General features: G+C 39.5%; 1 protein-coding gene across 1 annotated transcript in view; it reads left to right on the top strand.

Moving 5' to 3' along the window:
- The window catches only part of rimbp2a (RIMS binding protein 2a), a 58,953-nt gene extending 47,831 nt beyond the window's left edge, over positions 1 to 11,122 (top strand). The window contains exons 17-24 of the mRNA XM_051072862.1: positions 1,049 to 1,151; positions 1,558 to 1,686; positions 3,118 to 3,287; positions 3,592 to 3,760; positions 3,931 to 4,031; positions 4,436 to 4,507; positions 4,876 to 5,040; positions 7,820 to 11,122. Coding sequence (XP_050928819.1) covers positions 1,049 to 1,151; positions 1,558 to 1,686; positions 3,118 to 3,287; positions 3,592 to 3,760; positions 3,931 to 4,031; positions 4,436 to 4,507; positions 4,876 to 5,040; positions 7,820 to 8,050 — 1,140 coding nt within the window. The 3' untranslated portion in view covers positions 8,051 to 11,122. The remainder of the gene's footprint in view (positions 1 to 1,048; positions 1,152 to 1,557; positions 1,687 to 3,117; positions 3,288 to 3,591; positions 3,761 to 3,930; positions 4,032 to 4,435; positions 4,508 to 4,875; positions 5,041 to 7,819) is intronic.
- Positions 11,123 to 20,929: the final 9,807 nt, after the last annotated feature.

Raw genomic sequence — 20,929 nt, 5'->3', positions numbered from 1 at the left:
ACAGAGACAGAGCAAGACTGGGTTTGAATACTTGAGCACCATGGAGAGAGACAGACTGGGTTTTAAAGGTGCTTTCAGACTGCCTCCATTCCTTCCAGTGCTGCTCTCAGGATCGCTCAAGGTTGTTTGCTACTGAGTGGATGGAGCTGACGACGGGTCAACTTTTTCAGCTTTGTGATGACTTGACATGTGACCATGGAAAACACAGAAACTACACTGAAGGAGATGATACAGAAGCTTATTTTACTTTACTAATTGACATTAACATATCAGTGAGGAGAAAAGAGGAGGACATCTTCATAGTTTGATTATCCAGTCTGCACCAGTGTTCAAGATATAAAATCTTGCTATTTTGATCATGTCATATTGCAAAACATTTCCTCTTTTGGTTTTAAGCTGAAACTCTGTCTATGTAGTTGTGTGATGAGATTATATAAGCTGGGTAGAAGCCTTGGTGTATCAACGTATGGTGTATGATACAGGCTATGGTGTATGGTACAGTTTGAAGCTGTGGTGGCACCGTCTCGGTGTCTGAAAGCACCTTTAATGTTGCGGCACCATGGAGACAAACAGAGGGAGCAATAGTCTGGGTTTGAATTGATTGTGATTGAATGATTCAGCACTCTAGAGAGAAACATAGTCTGAGTTTGAACGTGTTCATAGCCTTGGATAGAGAGATGAGGAGAATCAGAGTTTGAGCAGTTTAGTGTTGTGAGGGTGTGCTGTAACATAGATGAAGTTTACAGATATCTTTGACACAGCCATCATTTCTTCTTGTTCTTTTTTAAACTGAGTTTATGTTATTAGTATTTGTTTAATTTTGGAATGTTAAAATTTCCTGTGGGCTTGTGTGTGTCTGAGTGTGCGTCTCTACGTCTGTGTTTCAGTGTGCCTGCCTGTGAGTGCTGCATGATTTTGTTTACATGCAATTTGTACAAGTATGTCGGCATTTTTTTCACACAGTGCTCGCAAGTTTGCCCATGTGTCTGTGAGCAACCCATCAATGTCTAATGTTTGTGAATACCTCCTGTGTTTATGTGCATTTTAGACAAACACTCCTGCTGGAGGCCGTCATGACCGGGAGACCGGGAGAAGAATTCATCATGGTGGTCCCCAACCTCAGAGACGACCTCTAACGGTCCCTTCCATTGGTCAGTATGGGCAGGTGGCTGGAGAGAGAAAGGAAGGGAGAATTTTTTGAAAATAATTTTTATGTTTTCTGTACCATAGAACAGTAGTATTTGTTTCTCTGTTAAAGCCTTCATAAGCTTCTGTGTCTCCGGATCACTTCTGTGTGTATGAACCATGCTCATGCCCTTCACTACCTGAACATACGTTAGATCTTGCAGAGATTATTATGATGCTACAAGGTGGCAGTTTTCTTAAGCTGCTGTGCACAGTTGATGTTGTAGTTTTCCATTGCTGCTTTCCTGTGTGCATTTGTTATTAAATTGTAAGTTTTAGGTGGCAACAAAAATCTTTCTTTAACCTTTTTTGGAGGGGAAGGTTGTGCTTTGCGTTGTAACCCCATCACCTTCTAACTGGTGTTTCCCGTAGAGGTAACCTCTGAGAATAACAGTGAGGGAAACCTCTCCCCCATCACCGAGGATGTTTACTATGGCAGAGTAGTTCGGCACAGGACATGGTCATCCCGCAGGCACATGGGCGGCAGCAGGTCTCCCCATGGTATGTGCCTGCAGTCCTGTTCTCACCACCACAGCATGGCAACAAAAATGCCACCAGTGACTGGCAAATGGCAAACAGTAGCTGTGGACACTTGCAAGTGCCTGTTTCTCTGTCTTAAATAATAATAGTTATTATTATGCTTTCAGTTGAACAGCATGATTGCACTGCACTGAAATGGTGGACCCACTGGCAAGCCATACCTGGGGTCCAGGATGAATGTTTCCACAGTTGCAGATGATAAATGATTGACTGCTCAGAGAATGCCTCACTCACTGCACTGAACTCCAGATGCCTGCCAAATCCCTTCCCTCTGTGGTTCAACCACACCTACTACACTTATAATGGGAGAATTTGTGCATGAAATTTTGAAGAGATAATAGTGGTAGACATTAATGAATGACTACACTGTCCCTGCTTTTTGTTTCTTTAGACACTGAGTTTGAAATATCAACTGCTGGAAATGCAGTTGTCCCTTACATTGCTGTCCTACCAAACCATAAAAACTGTAATACAGTTACCAAACCTTCTGTAGGTTGGTGTATGCTGACCTGGGAGCGATGCATTTCACATCATGCTTTTATTTTCAAGCATCAAAATAAAGCACAGGCTCAACAGTATTACACTTTGCTGGCTGGTGCATTTTCTAAATATTGCAATGCCAAATTCAAACAAATGACAGGCTTCCACAACAACTCTGCAATTTTCGCTTCAGCTCTGCTGCTACAAGGGTTGGCAATGTGCAGAAAGATGAATATAGATATATGCTTTAAAACTTGAGACTTTCACTAAATGTCATGCTTTGATATGAAGTGAAAATAGACACATGGAGTTGTTATTTCAAGGTGTATTTTTTGTTTAGGCTTTCTGTAGCATGCATGTCACAGTCTTGTGTGTTGTCGATGTCCCTGAGTCACTTTTGTGCATTGCACCATGTTTTGTCTTGCTACTCATTCGTCTCTCACTGCATACACAGACATAAAGATAAGCAAAAATGGGAAAATACTTGTAGCGTGTGTGTTTGTGGGCGCATGCGTTTGTGCTACAGTAAATGATTTAAATAGTTGACTGAGCACAGATTTCTTCCTGCATGCTGACAGACAAGACTAGACAAGAAAATCTAATCTGTCGTGCAATACTGCATGATCAAATCAATGAGACTTATTGAGACAAAAATTTTCTTCTCATGGATTTCCTTTGATTGAAGCATGGCTAAGATACATTACTTTGTAAACACATGGACTTGCACATCATAGAAGTGGTATATATAGAGAAATTATTTTTGTCACCAAAAAAATAAAAGTATTTTTACAAAGAAACAGAGTCTCCTACAAAGAGACTGTTCACATGTATTTGCTGCGCTGACGCAGGATGATTTTTCTTTTTTGTTTGTTTGTTCATTTGTTATGTTTTTTTGTCTTTCATGTTTTAAAGATGGATACAGGGATCGGGATCGCCGCTCTCCCACGTACTATGATGAGTCAGAGCCTGAGGAATCCTTCCGGATCTTTGTGGCCCTCTTTGACTACGACCCCCTGTCCATGTCCCCTAACCCAGATGCAGCAGACGAGGAGCTGCCCTTCAAAGAGGGGCAGATTATTAGGGTGGGATTTTGAATAATGTATTCTTGATCATTTTGTTTTATTTGTCTTTCAGATTAATCCAGTCTATAACATACTATTTGCTTGCTGCATTGGCCCATTAAAAAACACTATTATCCTACTGGATATTGTAATACTGGGTGTCATAAATGATTATTTTAATGTGCAGCTACTGTGCAATCCACTGTTTATCCATCCTTCAAGCTCTATTACTATTAAAGTTTTAAAAAATACTATAATAAAAGTACAGTATACTGTTTTAAAGCTAGAGCTCTAAACGTTGCTCTTTCACTTTGTTGGCGACCAGGTGTATGGAGATAAAGATACAGATGGGTTTTACAGAGGAGAAGTGAGGGGCAGGATGGGTCTCATCCCCTGTAACATGGTGTCAGAGATCCGAGCGGAGGACGAGGAGACCATGGACCAGCTCATTAAGCAGGGCTTCCTACCACTCAGCACCCCTGTGGACAGAATAGGTACTACACAAGCATACTCAGCACTCCTGAACAAGTCAAGATCCAGGTGTCAAACACACACAGATATGGAACTGTTTCAGAGTCAGTGGGCTTGAAAAGGGTTAAATACTGTCAATGAAAACATGAGGTGAAATACTACCTGTTTAAATGGCATCTGTTATCACTTCCAGAACAGAACAGACGAGGCCTCCGTCGAGATCAGGCCTCGAGGAGGATGGTGGCTCTGTACGACTACGACCCCCGAGAGAGTTCCCCTAATGTTGATGTCGAGGTATCAGTCAGTGTACAGTGTCAGTGGACAGACAGCTGAACAGTCATCAAAGGACAACCACACATAAACTAATCTATCACTCAACCTTACATCTATCACTCAACCTTTTCAAGATGCTAAAACCTGTATGATATGTGCTGATGCATGTTTTAGGAATTTGTTTCAAACTAGTGAAATCCATGTAAATATATGATCTTTACTTATCGAGCGAAGTCAAAGACACTACAGTAAAAACAAACAACAGGCAGGTAGGAAATTAATCATCAAGTATTAAAATTCAGTCAACATTTTCTTTTTTGCTTGGTGTAGATTGAATAAAGACATAACAGATTGAGTAAGACAAATAGACTTTACTGGGACTGCATTTCTTGTATATTCGTTTCTGTATCTGTGTCTCCTGATAGGCTGAACTGACCTTCTGTGCTGGTGACATCATCGCTGTGTTTGGAGATATCGATGAAGACGGATTCTACTATGTAAGTGTTGCTCGTCCATGTTTGCTTCTCTAATTGATGCTTTTACATTCTGTTTATTTCATCTGTACAAAAACTGAACTGTAAAATGACAAGTTGTAGTAAAAAATCCCACTTTTATTGCACAGATTAAACTAACACAGTATAATGTGTATTTATGCTAAACTAATCCTTAAAGGTACAAGCCTTTCTTGTGGATTAATAACAGTGTGTTTATGTGAAGAGAGGGTTTTTATACAGTGACAGCACAAATTACTTTTACATACTCTAATTTTAGAGAACAAAAAGGTAAATTAAATGGGAAGTGACCCAATCCACCCCTCCTTTATTCCACCAACCATATTTACTCCTCTCCCTATTTCCATCCACAGGGTGAGATCAACGGCCACCGCGGTCTGGTTCCCTCTAACTTCCTGGAAGAAGTGCCTGATGACGTGGAGGTGTATCTGACCGATACTCCGTCCCACTACCCCCAGGAAGAGCCTGCCAACCGGCCACCTGCCAACTCTGCCGCCACCGTCTCAGAGGGCAAACGGGTACATCATCATCGCCGCTCTCAGCGCTAGGCCCTGTGTTCATCCATCCTCCGTCCTCTCTCTTGATTTCCGTCTCTCGCTTCCTCCACTTGCCGTCTGTGTGCTGTTCATTGTGTGTGTTTGTCCATGTGGTAACAGTCGTGACTCTATACAAACTAACAACCCCCTTCCCGCCCCCTCCCTTCCCCTTCACCCTTTGGAAAAGGGGACAAAAATCCAGTGTTAACACCTTTCTGAGTCTCAGAGAAAGGAAGAAGCAAAGCCTGACATGGACAGAGAGAGGATAGACTGTGGGAGCTCTGCGGGTGATTTATGCATGTAGCACTGTTTAAGGACTTTAAAAAAGCTCAACTCATTCCTTACACAAGATAATTTGGTACTTCTTTGCACTGAAACACAAAATCAAATTGTGGTTATTGTGTATAATTATAAGAATAAGTGCTTTATTAACACTTAACAATTGCTACCCAGTGACACTGACAGAAATTATTTGAGAAGTTTAAAGATGAAAAAGAGAAAAAAGCATGCCTTTTTCAAACTTGATACATTTTATAATAACTTTCTTGGCTCGACTGCTGTATTTCCTTAAAGAGGCTTTGTTTCTTTATGTATATTGCACACACATCAGATCTATTTTTCAGCCCCGTTGACAGTGGATATGCCATGTTTGCTCTGAGCTCGAGAAACAAAACTAACCGCAGCACTGAGACATCCATACTGTATTGTTATAATGGAAAAATAATAAAAGAAAAAAATTGGATATTAAAAAAATTCTTTTTTTGTGCTCTGTGTTCATGTGTGTTGGTGTTGTTGTTGACGTTGTTGTTGTTTTCAGTTTTCATAGTGGTGTGGGTTTTTTTTACCGATGGTGACAGTGCTGCCACATCTGATTTCTTTTTTGTTTTTCCTCACCCGCTTGGCAAAACAAAACAAACAAACAGAAGAAGATTGTTCATTTCACACCATAAATGGCTCTGTCTGCCTTGTACAGTAAGTCTGCAACTTGAGATACCAAACTCGTAGCTCTAATGCACACAGCTTGTGGTCACAGCAAAGGCTTTTAAATGCCACTTTAACATAACGGAAGCACTTGTCAAGTGTTTCTGTAATGCTTTGTTTCCTGTTGACATAGATCAGTAAGATCTGGTGGTGGTTATGATATCACCAAAATGACTAGGAACATTATCAAATGTATATTACATATGTATATTACATATTCATTTGGACAAACAAAATCTCTTTTCTGTCATATCTGTAATAATTACCTGATAATACTGACCAGTATCCATTTTGACATCTGTAGGCGTTTTATTTACGATACAGAACATAGGACCATTCATAACTGTGTATCTGGCTGCTGCATTAGATAAAAAGCCTGGTATCTACAGTTGCGTCCCTGGGTGTTGTACTGTATATGATCGTACTGTATGTTCCCTCATGGCCTTCTGATGGTGGACTTCTCCAGCTCTGTGGTGTGCTATTGTCGTGCTCAACATTTGATGGCTTCCTCCTCAATGTTTCTTCTACATATGTACTGTGTGTGTGTGTGAAAACATATCTCTACTGTCAGTTTAATGCAGGTAGAGAGATGCATATTATGTGCTAGTTACTAATTTAGAATACTGTTTTAAACATAGTAGTAATTTAGTGTATACTGTGGACCCTGGATTGTTATGATTCATTCCCAAAAGCAGTTCTCAGACTAAATATAACATATATTATTTTCACAAATGAAGTATGAAACTTGAACGCATTTAGAGAGCGCATATCATTCGCATATCAAGGCTGTATAGTCCTCTTCTTTCTAAATTCTAATTTCTTCTTTAACTTATAGAAATGTTTGGATGTTTTAACCTGAATCTGAATCTACATAACTGGCAACAAAATACACATTAACAAAGAAGTGATTTATGTTCAATATTAAAGCCCCTGAAACCTTGGCTTCAAATATGCCAAGTGTTTTCAGCAACACCCATAGGTATTATTTAACACTCAAAAACTCCACTTATCTGCTTCATGAGGACTGTGTGGGTGTAATTTGACTGGAACTGATTGACAGAAGCATCTCTCTGGCAAGAGCAGAATACTTGAAAGCAGTGAGAAAACCACAGTGAAAAGCACAAATACAGAAAATGTGAGATCGCTAAAACTGTTCATACTTTGTTAGAAAATGTTGAATTCAGGTCAGACCTTAGTGCTCATAGTAAGAAGCTGATTGAGGAAACAAATTGTCAGGGCCTTTAGTAAATCTTTTAAAAATATATTTGCCCATGACCCTATGATCTAAACTTTTTTTTTTAAACTGGAATATATTTAAAATAAATTTGAGGGACTAAAACAGAACCTCTTTGCTGTAGGTAATTACAAATGATTCATTATACCACAAATCTTAAAAAACACTTAAATTACAGCACTTGATAATTAGAGAAAAACCAGTGTGTTTCTCAACAGTCTCAAGTGCAATCAAGCAAGTAAGACATCAGCAGTGTGTAAGTTGCTCATTATGTGTTCAGTGTGTTCAGTGAATGAATAATCAGATATGAAAAGGGTTCAAACTCAGAGAACTACACACAGCTTTTTCTACAAAACAAGTAATGCAGTTTCAAAATATTGAACAAACAGCTGCCTGCATTAAAGGCAAGTAAGTAAGCAAGTTTTTGTAGAGTTACAGATAAACAGACAGACAGACTACAGGTCTAGTGTACAGTGTAAAAGTGTTGGTTCTTTTGTAATACCCTGCCCCATGCCTCCACACCTCCCCCATCGCCTCTCTCCTCAGGTCACCACGGAAACCACCGAAACGGCCGACAATGACACCATGCCCATCCGAGCGCCCTCCCCGATCGTACGCCCCCTCTTGCCGGGCACCATGAGGCCCCTCAGCCCCACGAGGGGCCCCCACGTCCCTCTAGGGGACCCCCGGGACCATCAAGACCTGGCAAACAAGAAGAAGAAAGGACTACTTTCCAAGGGGAAGAAACTGCTGAAGAGACTCTCCCCCGTGAAATAATAACAAAAAGAAGCATACATGTACAATATGTGCACATGCTGGGCTCTGTATATTGCATCCATACAATCAACTCTGTTCCAACAACATATGACAGAGAGGATGTGAGCTTTGTCTCCTGGACTGCGTGAGCCTATTTGAATATAACCAGTGATACAATTATTCATGTTCGGTGATGGATACAGATCAACTGAATTATGTACAGTGCAGTGCCAAAATCAAGAGAGAGGTCACCTGCAGACACAAGAACATATTACTGTGATGTATTTTAAATCAAGGGATGATAAAAAAAAAACAACAAAAAAACAAAACAAAACAAAAAACTAGGATTTTCATGACAAGTATTTTTCTCATTTCTTTATCATTAGTCAAATAAACTTTATATTTATTTCAAGCAGGGTAGCTGTGAAAACAGAGTCTGGTTACATGTAAGTTTCCAACAGGCTTTTCTCAGCCAAAAAAAAAAAAAACATAACTTTTTCTGTATGAGTATTGATGTCACTACAAGGAGACAGACACCATACTCCTCTAAGAAAATCTCAAATAGACTACACTGTTATTGAGGCATTCCATGAAGTAATGCTGGCTGCTAACACAAAGGCTTTATTCAGTGCAATATCATAGAGAGTTGGTAGCATATGTGGGGAGAAAAGAAAGGTTTCCACTTGTACCTGTGATTCAGCAGAGAGGAGTTTTCTGTGATGAAAGGAATATGAAGGGGAAAAAAAGAATAGGAGATTGGCAACAGGGCATTAAAGTCAGAAACACCAGGCAAGCTTAGCTGTCCCAGTGGCCTTTATGAAAACAATATGAGCACGACATTCCTCGTTTGATTACAAGGCTGATTTACACCAGGTTTTTGATTTATGACGGGTTGCTTGTGCTTTGTCATTTATGGGAATCAAACAAGAGCAGAAGTGTTTGTTGTCCCTGCCGTCACACTGTCATGAAACGCCTAGTTCAAGACAAAATTTTGTGTCTGTCTTCCTATTGCACAAAGGTGAGTGATTTGTCTGATGATTGGTGAACGAACATGCTTTGCGTGCCTGTGTGTGTGTGTTTGTATGTAAGGCAGTGTGTGACGCATTCATGTTTCGTACCTTTCATGTCTCTTGTTCACTTATGTTTGTTTTTTTTTCCAGAAGGAGAGGCCATGTAGTTATTGGTCCTGTGATCTAGTGATGTGCTGCTACCTCCATTGCCTGTGCACTGTTTGGTTTTGTTGTCTCATGTTGATATAGAGGGCCAATGTTAAAGCCTCATAGAAACTACAACTCAAAATGGCGAGGTGTGCATTGTTTTCTGGTTCTGTTGCATGTACCTGAGGTCTGTGGAGAGAAATACTAACCTATTTATCTTGAGTATACCTTTTGTATCTGGTTACATTTATGCTCTACATGACTTGTACTTAAGTACGGAAGGACTATTTCAAACACAGCTTGGATAGGGAATGTGGTACAGAACAGATTTTTATTTTATTCCTATGATCTTGGATAATTTAACAATTTACAAAATAAGCAGATGCACTCAGAGAATCTGGAGAGTGCAGACTCTGATCAGTGATGCCAATATTCTGTTGCTCCATTTAGTTTGTTGACTCACTGAATGTTTTATATATTTAATTGAGTCTTAAAAAACAAACGAACCTATTTGCATAATGCCACTAAAAGATTTGCGGCAGAAAATGTGATCAGATCAGCAGGAACTATGTAATATTCTGCGGGATGTCACACTGACTGTCTATTAAATCAGTTTTTCATTCGATTTATTGTCAGTGTAAAAGCTCCAAGAAAAGATAGATCAGGCTGCATGGAGAGAGAAAAATATAGCACCTGAATCTGAATTAAGTGTTCTATGTGATTAGTGACATTTTCTGTCAGCATTTCACACTTTCAGTTTTTCAAAATGTTATTCGTTTTTACTTTGTTTGAAAGTATTTTCTTTAATATTCAGGTCCAATTCAGTTAATACACTTTATTGAAATTCTTACATTCAGCATGAATTTGCAACTTTCACACATCTCACTACAACCTGAATTTTAAATTCAAATACTGAAAAGTCTTTTGATAGTTTTGGCAGACAGTTATATTCAAAAACCTGCATCTTGAGGTGTTTTATCAAATTCTGTTTCTGTTTTTCAGAATAATCTGTTTTTGATAACATTGAGGTTAATGAAATCTGAACTTCAAAGACAAACTGCAGTGCTAACCTTCCATCTCACTAATCACATATAGTCACAGCACATGATTCAAATGTATTTATCAAGTAGCCAAAACACAACTTATTTACCTCTTTGTTTGCTTTCAAGGAGACAACCATTATGTGGGTTAATTATGGAAGATTATGGGAATAATGTTTTAAATATTACATTGAATTACTAAGAGAAAGAGTCTGCATACTACACCAACATTTTGTGTGCTGTTGTGGTGACTAAAAGTACTCAATTACTAACTGGAGGGATAGCTTTAATAATTCAACAATCTCCCTGTTTAGTTCTATCCTGTTAACCTCCAGTCATCCTTTATGTCAAGTTGCACTTGAAGGATGAGTCAGATATGAGTTTATTGTGTGAAATGATTCATTAATATTACTGATTAAATGAAATGAAAAGGGAAGATAGGAAGAATTCAGCTGGTTATTTTTGTTCCAAAGCTGTTTATGCATAGTTTATCATTCAGTCTTTCACAAAGATGAAATGATATGGTGTCCCGATACCAAATCATTCACTCATGAATGGGTGTAGTGTCTCTATACGCTGTAGCTCTTTTATACTTTGATCCATTTGTAGATAATTTATAAATGTTTCTACTTGATTTTACGGCAGCCTTTTTTTTAGTGCACTGAGATGTCCTCTCCCTGTAAAAGACTGCAAGCATTCTCCATAGTGTCCTTTGAAATCAGATGTATCAGTCCACCGTATGTGCTTGCTTTGTGAATCAAAGTTTAAAAAAAAGAAGAAAAAAAAGAAAAAAGAGAAATCATTGGACAGTATTTATGGTGATTAATTATGTGTGGGTGTGCATGTGAAAAAATACAACTTTTATAACCAAATTAAATTTGATATTTTTTAGAAAATTGTTGTTTATCCTCATTTGTGTTTTTTGTATGTGTGTCTTGTGTGTCAGACACTGAAGAAGCAGATCAGATTAGACCTTGTTTGAATACAGTTGTAAATATGAAACCTTTTGAGACCCTGACCATATGAAATATATGTATATACCAAAAGAGAGACCGTCATTCAACTGGCTTCAGCTGTTATTTATGTGTCATAGAGCGAGTCAATAGTGAATCACTGCTCATAAATAGACTAGTGTCTAAGCTTACACCTTTCTTCCCTGAGGGATTTCAGATAAAAAGAGAGCAGATTCCTCACTTGGATTAACATGGTATCAGGTTAGAATGATACTGTTTTAAGGCTGTATGATTAATTTGAAAAGGTTTATTTGAAGTTGTGGTTTGAATTTTCAATCACATGTCAATCACAATTTTCAAACACACTTTATTTTTTAAGAAAATGTTTTTAAATATGTGGGACGGTAGGCATTAATACCTGCGGACATTCAAATACCTGATATGATGTAGGAAGCTAACCTCCAAGTATAGATAGATCTTCTGATTAATATTTTTTCGTGATATAACCTGGGTTTGTACTTAACGATCAATATCAGACACCACGGTGTCATGGCTTATTTTTGCATCTGCATCAAATAAAACTACTTGCAGCCATCTGCAGAGCAGCATGCTTCCTGTCAAATAAATGAACAAAGGGACTTGACTGACTATTAGTGGCTCTAGGCTTAGTTTCTATTGACAAGCAGAAGGCTTGTCAGAAGAAACTATGTTCTAATGGGTGCAGACAAATGTATTCCAGCTGTTTCTCTGTGGATTTGCTGGTAATACGCTCAGTAAAACTTTGCCCTAAATAACAGCCCAAAAATGGATCAGGCTTTGAGAAGCTTCATTCAGAGGTCAGTACACCATGGCATAGTATATACCAAAATTATTTGCTGTGTCATGGGTTGCCTACTAGGACACCACTGTTTGTTAGATTTAATGATGACCCCAGGCTGTAATGAGTAAGAATTAGTAGTTGCTTGGATAGGGAATGCCTAAATCAGCTTTTGGAAATTCTCTGTGAAGCTTCACGCTTATTAACAAATAACAATAACAGGATGACAGTGCAGGAGTTCTTATGTGTAAATTTCGATCAAGATACAACAAATCATATTAATTCATTTTCACTTTTACTTAAATTTTTCATTGTAGTAGTCTAGTGGCACTGTGAGCTGTCAGTCAGGCCAGAACATAGATTTACACTTAACAAGGCATTAGACAGACGTGGTTTCAGTACAGCAACAACAAGAGAAAATTGAAATGCTGTTAAATGAGATTTGAAGCCAAACAGATGGAGTGGGTTGTCACTGACTGTGTTGACTCTCATCCATTACTTTCTGACTGGAAGGAAACTGACTGGAAGTTCAGTCTTGGTGTGTTACAAAGGGAGTGAGCCAGAGTGACTCAGCTCAGAATCACAGTCTCAAATTTTAAGATCCAAAGTACTTGCTTGGAGACCTTTAGTTTGGGCCATTTCAGAAGTTTGCAACAAGAAATAACACATCTAACAAACACAGAACCTATTAATCAATAAATAAGCCTACAATAACAGGAAGAACTGATATGTCTCAGGTAACATTTTTAATAAGATTGTTGACCTGCCACATTTTGAATTAATTACTAGATTCCCTTTTTAAATCCCATTGCTGTAGAAATTAGCTGCACAGATTAATAAGCATAAAGCAGTAATTATACCCAGATAGTCTGTTGTAGTGCAAAAATAACATATTTTTCCTCTTTCTCTTACTATGTTCACAGGAGAAGTAAAGGGAGGTATCACTTCTCTTTCCTCATGTGCTATTCAGAATGTCACACATCTCCAATTTGTGTTACTCATCAGTCTTTTGGGTGAATTATTCTTTAAAATAAAAAATGCATTAAATAAATGACAACCAAAACAGCAGCAAAAATATCTTGACATGTTATTTTCAGTCACATAATGGTGTATTTGCCAGACCTGCTATTACACCACAATCCACAGGGGGACAGCAGTGGTTTTCAGTTGGGCAGTGAGAGTATGTGACTGTGAAGACTGAGGGAAATAAAGGGAAATCGCATATGCAGTGGCAATCCTATAGATCTCAGAAATGTATTTAAGTGTCACACTAACAAATGTATTGATGTCACAGTTAGCACAAATTTCACACCATAAAAAATCCATAGGGCTGAACTAGAGAAACAAGTCCTTCAGTCTCCCCTTCCTCCTCCTCCTCTTTTTTAATACCCTTCTGTATGTGGATATTTGTTTTTAACATTTGCTTAATTTTAATGTTTATTTAAGCAGGAAAAGGATGTCAAACACTGAGGAGCACATTAAGAAAAACACTGCAGTCCTCCAGCAGGGTTATGCTGTAACACCCATTCCATTCTCAAGGAGGTAAGAAAGAGAAGAGAGAAGATTGAATTTGTAAATCAATGAATCTTTGTTTTGTTGCTTCTAATATATTTGCCCTATACCCTCCTCTTTTCCTTTCCTCCCTCCCCTCTTCCTCTCCAACCCCCCCCTCCTCTTTCCGCTGCCCGTCCACCTCCTCCTCTCCTTCTTCTTCTCCTTCTCAGCTCGCTCTCGCCCTTATTTTCCCCTCGCTATCCAGCAGATCTATATTGAGCTGTAAGTCTCTGAAGTCCCCGAGGGCCAATGGATGTTTAAAATTCTTGCCAGTTGTAACCTCTCTATCACTCGCTTTCGTCCCGTCTGCCACCCCACCAGAGGGGGGAGAGCAAGGGAGGGAGGGGGCACAAGGAGACATCTATCTTCTGCTGGCCTTTCTGAATATTTCAGAGAACCTCAGAGCGCCAGTTAAACACTCAACGTCCATTTGACCCCCCTGCCCCCGAATCACAGCAGGGATCTCCCAGGTAAAGCATTTTAATTTGACTTTGATATACAGGGAGACCTTTTGTCATGTGGCGAGCTGGAGATTTCCTTTGAAGTCTCTGGGCTCGAGTAATTTTTAAAACTTCAATGAGTTCATAGAGTAGGTGAGTGGTACAGAGGCTCAGATGGGGCTGTGTGTGGTACTCTATTGCTTTGCATATTATAACTCTGCTTTCATTACATGTGTTATATATCTGTCTTTGGATACATGCAAGGCCTAATTAACAAGCTTGAAGGCCCTGGGGCAAAGGTTTACCCTAGGGCACCTATTTATCCCCCTTTTCTCTCACTTTGTGTGCAATATACAGTATATATGCTTCACCTTTACATTCCACATATAAGTACATAATTTATGTACATTTTCACATGACAGCGTCTCGAGATAACTTCTGTTGTGAATTGGCGCTATATAAATAAAATTTGACTTGACTTGAAATGTTGTAGCCACATGCAATTGACATTTCACGTGGGAAAACAACACTTAAACACAGCATATGAAACACTAATTTACATGTGATGAATTCTCATACAGACACATTTAGGCTTTCACCAAAACTTCATGTGTTAATTTTTTCATAAGGAAACTGAAATAATAAAAGTATTAAAGTTTTGCCTCAGGGTTCCTTCACAAATGCAGGGGGGAAAAAATGCCAGAGCTGCCTTAAAGCCTCTATCATTTCACTTAATATTGTGCTTAAGTGTTGCATAAGTAATTACCAAACAAATTTGCAATTAATCAAATTACCAGAAACTAATTGCCACAGAGTGAACCTGCGGCCTTTGGGCCCCCGTAGGATCTGAGGCCCTGGGGCAGTTGCCAGCTTTTCCTGGTCGGTAATCCAGCTTTGCATATATAAAATGAAAATAATTTCTTTGCATGCTTAAAATGTCAATTATGCAGCATATTCTACATTTGCAAAAGTCCATGATATGACCTGGAGCTGTGTACAGTAGGTTTTTGCATAATTCCCTTTTCAAATCAGGTGAGAAAAATTCTTTGTAGATCACAATGACAAGTTCACCTGCGTCCATTCATCCCATCACGGTGCTGTCAGGGCAGTCAGTGGGAGGATCTACCACCTGGCTGGTGACTCACTCGTGGCATCCTGCAGTCATGGAAAACTGATGGTTTATGGCAGCCACACTCTACGAAGAGCGTTCATTCGTCATCAGCTGGGGCATGTTGGCCGATGTCAGCGAAGGGAAGCAGCGAGGGTGCAGGCCTCTGTGATTCATTTGTGGCTTAGACTGCTTGGGAGTGGGAGACATCCACAGGACATGACTCGGAAAAGACTGGCTGCCTGGCTGCCTAGCTGGCTGTGGTGCTCAGTGCTATCACACAGGTGTAACGACTGCTTTATGTTCAGAGACTGGACTCCAGCACTCCCTGGAGATCAGAGTAGAGAATACAGAAGCAGTTAGCAATGATTTCCATTCAGAGAGCTTCATAAATGCTTATGGCTCCAATTGTCTTGGGCGTTCTTGAACCACTTTTTCTGTTGTTATTATTATCCCCTCTATTCATGTCACTGCCCTGCTAGCTGGATGCAGCATCAGCACGGTGAAACTGAGCTGAGTTAATCTGATCCCTGTTTGATGGATTGATGAGAGTTAATTTTATCACCATTTGGCTGATGGGCAGTAATAAGAGGTATTAAGGAATTATTAAGATGGAACATTGCTGTAGTTCAATATCCATCACTGAGCTGGATTACTGTCAGTAAAGGTTAATAGATCTACTAATCATGTGATGACCCCAGTCTGCACTGAGGAGTCACAGACCGGTCGTAGTTCATCTGGATGTCAACATCCAGATGAAAGGTTCCTCTGGTGATCTTTGACTTAACCTGTCCTGGTTTGTCCATACACAATCAAAGATGCAAGGTGTGTGTGTACCTCTTTACAAGGATGCAATGCAAAGAGATACACACATTCAAAATCCTCTCCAACAGATGGAGAGCAAAGAAACATCTAGCAGAATCTGCTGTTTTTGCTATCATGTTTTGATATGTAATTGTTGGGTGTATCAGGTAAATCAGTGCAATTTTGGAAATGCAAGGACAGTGGAGAGACACATCATAATAAGTTTTATCAAATCGGGAGATATGGGTGACACATGCGTAGTGAAGTAAACACTGGTACTGCGATAGATTGGCTTAGTTCAGTTGCAATTCAATCTGACTAAAGAGTCTGTATGCTAACGCTAATGTGCTGATGTTTGGCAGGCATAATGTTGAGCTCAGCATGCTGACATTTGGCAGTGAGAACTAAGCACAAAGTACAGTTGAGGCTGATGTGAATGGACGTTTTGCAGGTATTTGGTCATAAAGCAAAGTATTGGCTAAATTAAAATCTTGGCCTTATGATAGCACTAGAGGACAAGTCAAGTCAAGAGAATTACTACAGTTCATACTGGGGGGCACAAAAAGACTAAAAAAAAATTAACAATGTCAACCTCATCACGGCACTAGAGGAAAAGTCAGGGGATCTGCAAAGACATTAAGAGTCATCCTCTGGGTACCATGAATGTCTGTATGAAATGTTTTCATCTAAGGGATATTTCTAGTCTGGGCCAAATGGACCAACCATTAAACATGAATATTCCTAGAGTCAAGCTGCTGGTGTGGCTAAAAAGAGTCAGTGGTCTATTTCCTGAACCCCTGACTAAGCTTGCTATTAAACAAGAAAATTAATAAATAATTATGGGGATTTAGGTTGACCCAATTTGCTCTCCATCAAATGACCTCCAAAAACCTTTGAGCCACCTGGCTGCAGCTTTATATCCAGTACTGGAGTCACCCATGATGCATCTGACCACCCCTCTATCATCTGTAATGGCACCAGGAGCAGGTTGCATTTATGGAACAACAACAGTGATCTGGAGACGTTCCCAGACTCAATAGTCCGTGGCTTCTGCCACTGTCAGCTTTAATAATCACATCCAGCCAAAAACACAGACAAACTGCTTAAATTAAAGCTCAGTGACTTTAAAATGCAATGCATGTACTGCCCTTGCACCGCAAATACTACAGCAATGTGTACACTAAACTCAAGTTCCTCTCCTGAGATAATACAGACTCCATTAGTTCTTCAAAGTTTTATTGGCATTTAGAGACCCCTAAATGTCTCTCAAAGGCACATATTTATTTTAATCAGTCTCTGCTGTCAGGAGGAAAATGTTTATTTGCCAACGATGCCTGCATGCATAATGCTGTCACCCTGGCACTGGTGCCACCTTGCAATAAAACAGGCACTGAGGCACCGGGCACAGTGGGTTTAGTTGGCAGACATATTCTGTCAGTAAAGCACATTTGTTTCAGAGAGCAGGTATTTAGTGGGATGTTGGAGAGAGAAAAGAGAAGACAAGTCTGACCAAGCTCATTAAACCCACTAGCTGTTCTTTACCGTAAATCTGATGTCAGCACTTAGTCTGATGTCTCCGTGCAGAACCAGAGTGGATGGATGCCTCAGTGATAAAAAACTGCATCACCCCTGGCTGGATCTTAGACACAAAACTGCTCATACTATAGTCTTGCTGGTTATAGGGCACACTCCAACAAGACAACATGTTATTTCATTTCTGGCCTTGAACTCACACTGAGTGTACCTCAGTGTACCTCATTATAATGAGCATATGGATTTTTAGGTCAAGGCAGATGAAGTGATACACATTAAAATAGGAGTGTTAAGAAATTAAATGTGGTCTGAAGGCCTGTGGTAGCACAGAAAGAAACACACATTTCTAATTTACTTTATTTGATTCCAAGCAGAATAACATCAAATCTGTAAATACTGTGTGGCCACACATGCCAGATAGTCTCTAATTGTGAATAAGTGCATTTACATTATGTCGTTTAGCAGTCATACAAGGCCAAAGTGGAGTTTGCATGAGTGCCAAATGTATGGTGTGCTGTGACACTGCAACACTGTAGCTATAGTGCCTGCATCCATCTGCTCCATCCTACTCACCAAGTATGATCCCATGTGATGCTGTGGTCTGAGAATATGCAGCTGACTGCTGGCAAAACCTACACAAAAGTTTGTTTTTCCCTCCTCAAATACTGGCTGAAGTAATTTCACAGCTAATACAAGGCGTTTTAATATAATGTGAACATCTGTTAGCTTTCTTAGAAGTTTAATCATTGTGAGAAACTTTAAACTGTAAAATAGAGCAAAAGAATATAAACAGAAGAAGAGATGACATTTTTGTCAATGGGGACTACTTTTTGAACTACAATTTTTCTTATTAACAGCAAGTAAAGTCTAATACTAATCAACCATCATGATGTCTTCCAATATAATTTCACCCTTTAGCCCAGAATCATATCCTTAATTTGTTAAATCAACATTGAAATGACTCGTGGAGAAAACCACTGATCCTCTTGACCTCATGTGCATTTAATTTGCGCGCAGCTCTTCCCCTACCGCGATTACCCACGTGGGTCTCGTTAATCTGACAGACTGCACATGTTTACTGATTTCTATCGTTGGAATAGTCGTGCCTGTTGCTGTCCTACCGTGCCAGCATACAGCCGTGCCACCGGAGGAGAAAACATCCCTGTCTCATCGTTACAGAGACACCAAAGAAGAAGGAGGCTGTGAAATTCAACAAGAAGAGGCTTTAATGTGGATACGGAAGTGAACCGTTTGCTGTTGTTGTTGTTGTTTTTTTTTTTTACTTGATCCTCTACAGTAAGAGGAAGTAACTTCACCGGACACCAGACAATGTAATGATTTGTTTCCAGCGCTTTCTTCCAACCGAGTGCAGATAGTCACCAAAGCTTACCTCAGCGTGCACTGGAGTGCGGCGCAGACCGGATGGCCAGAACTTGCAACTTTGCTGAAATGATGTTCAACTCTTCATTCCGTTTATTGCTCCCTGTTGTCGTAGTGGCTGTTCTTACAGCTGTTAAAGGTGAGATTGTGACTTTTTCTTTGGCCTGAATTGCCTCATTTGTGTTAGAGCTGACCCATGGAACACATATATGAAGATAACTGGACTTGATGTAGCTCAAAGGCTTCAGCTGTGTTTACAATGGAAAATGAATGGGGATGAAATGAGTATATGCTTTGATGATCTAAACGCACACACACACACACACACACACACACACACACACAAATAAAAATAAATAAATTTGGATATACTAGATTTGCTTTATGCCCCCTGCCCCAGTAAGGAGGGGGCGTGACTTCAAATATGCATAAGATGATACATCAGAGTGCCCCCCCCCCCCCCTCCTTTTTTTGTTTTAAGCTATTAATAGCACAAACTTAATTAGGCCCACAGTTGTGTAGATTAAGAAGTGTTTGAGAAGTGAGACTTAAGACATAGAAATACAAAAAGTTTTCACTGTGGTAATGACACCATTTTGTTGCATGATGCATTCAGGTGACTGTTTTCTATGAATCTAGGGCGGTGTTTTGCTGTTTTTGAGGAATTTCTGGTTACAGCCCATGGCCTCTGTCCATACCATTGTCCCTTGGTCTAAATGAAAGTAACAGCATGCTCACCATGGTGCATCTGTGGGATTACGGAGGCCTGAAGCTGAGGTCGCACAGCTGTTTCTCTGGTTGTTTAACGATAACCTGCACTGGAAGCTATGAAGTCTCAGTAAGCCGTCTGTCCCTCTGTGATACCAATATCATGCAAAAGACTACTTTCTGAGATTGCCTGGGTTTCTATCTGCACGTGATATCTGTGTGTGCATTTTCCATCCTACGTATGTGGCACTGTTGTATTTCTCCTAGTGGAGGACTCAGCTGTGCTGCTGTGTTCTTAATGCGTGTCTGAGTGATAGAGTTCAGCCTTTGATATCTTCCCATGAATATGCATGGCAGCCTTATCTTTCAGTCCAGTCACAGATGTTGTCACAGAGCCTGTCTGAGACTGAACCAAGGTTTACAATAGTAGTTTGAATATTTCAAATCGCTAAATTTTACTCTAGTCTCATAAGTCAAGATACTTCAGGGAATCCAGCCAGAGCTAACCAAATTAATATCTAATCAATAAGTAATACTTTTACTGATGTGTAGCTGTTTACTGCAGTGCACTAATTCTAAGCCTCAGATTAGAGACTTCAATTAAGACTGAAATAGTGGGGTCTTATAACATGACTTTTGCCAAGAAATTTAGGGAGATTCTTCATTCAGACACTTTTATTTTTAATATTTGTCTCACAGGCAAGTGGTTACTAACTATAGGTGAGTGTGTGAGCATCATCTGTTATGAACATGGTTTCATCTGGTTTGAACCAGATGAGAACTGTTTTCCTCTCTGTCGTCTTCATTCCATGAATTGCGGTATTTAGCTATGTGATGGTATCTATTTAATATGAGGATATATTTCAGTAAGATGAATTTACAACCTTGAGACAGTACAGGCTGGTCTATTACAGTACATTAGCTCTCTCTACCAGACAACAAATGCCCTGTTTTTACAACTGAGAGTATTCAGACATCCCTCTCATTCTTGTTGGAGTATAGTACTGATGAAATAAACTGGGCAGATCTTTAACTAGAGAGCACAAACATCTGTCAAAGAATAATTCTTCAGCATTAACCCAAATAATTTATAGCACTTTATAGACTAAATACTACTGCATCACTCTTGCTAGGATTTAGAATCAAGTCCCTTCATCATTATGTTTTAACTTCTAATTCCTGTTTATGGCTAAAATCTAATAATTGCCTAAAAGTGAAAATCTCACATCAGGGTCATCACAGAAAACAAGTTAATTGATCTTCAGCCGAGGGCCTATCTGTCCATTATAGGTAACAGAAAACGGGTTTAAAAGGTCTTTTTTATAGATAGTCAGTCAGTAACTGCAGCAATCCACAAATAGGAAGTAAAAAAAATATATTATACAACTGAAACACCTTTTCACTTT

Source organism: Lates calcarifer, linkage group LG9 (genome assembly GCF_001640805.2).
Source record: "Lates calcarifer isolate ASB-BC8 linkage group LG9, TLL_Latcal_v3, whole genome shotgun sequence".
NCBI classification, from domain to species: Eukaryota; Metazoa; Chordata; class Actinopteri; family Centropomidae; genus Lates; species Lates calcarifer.
This window is presented reverse-complemented; position numbering and strand designations above follow the sequence as displayed.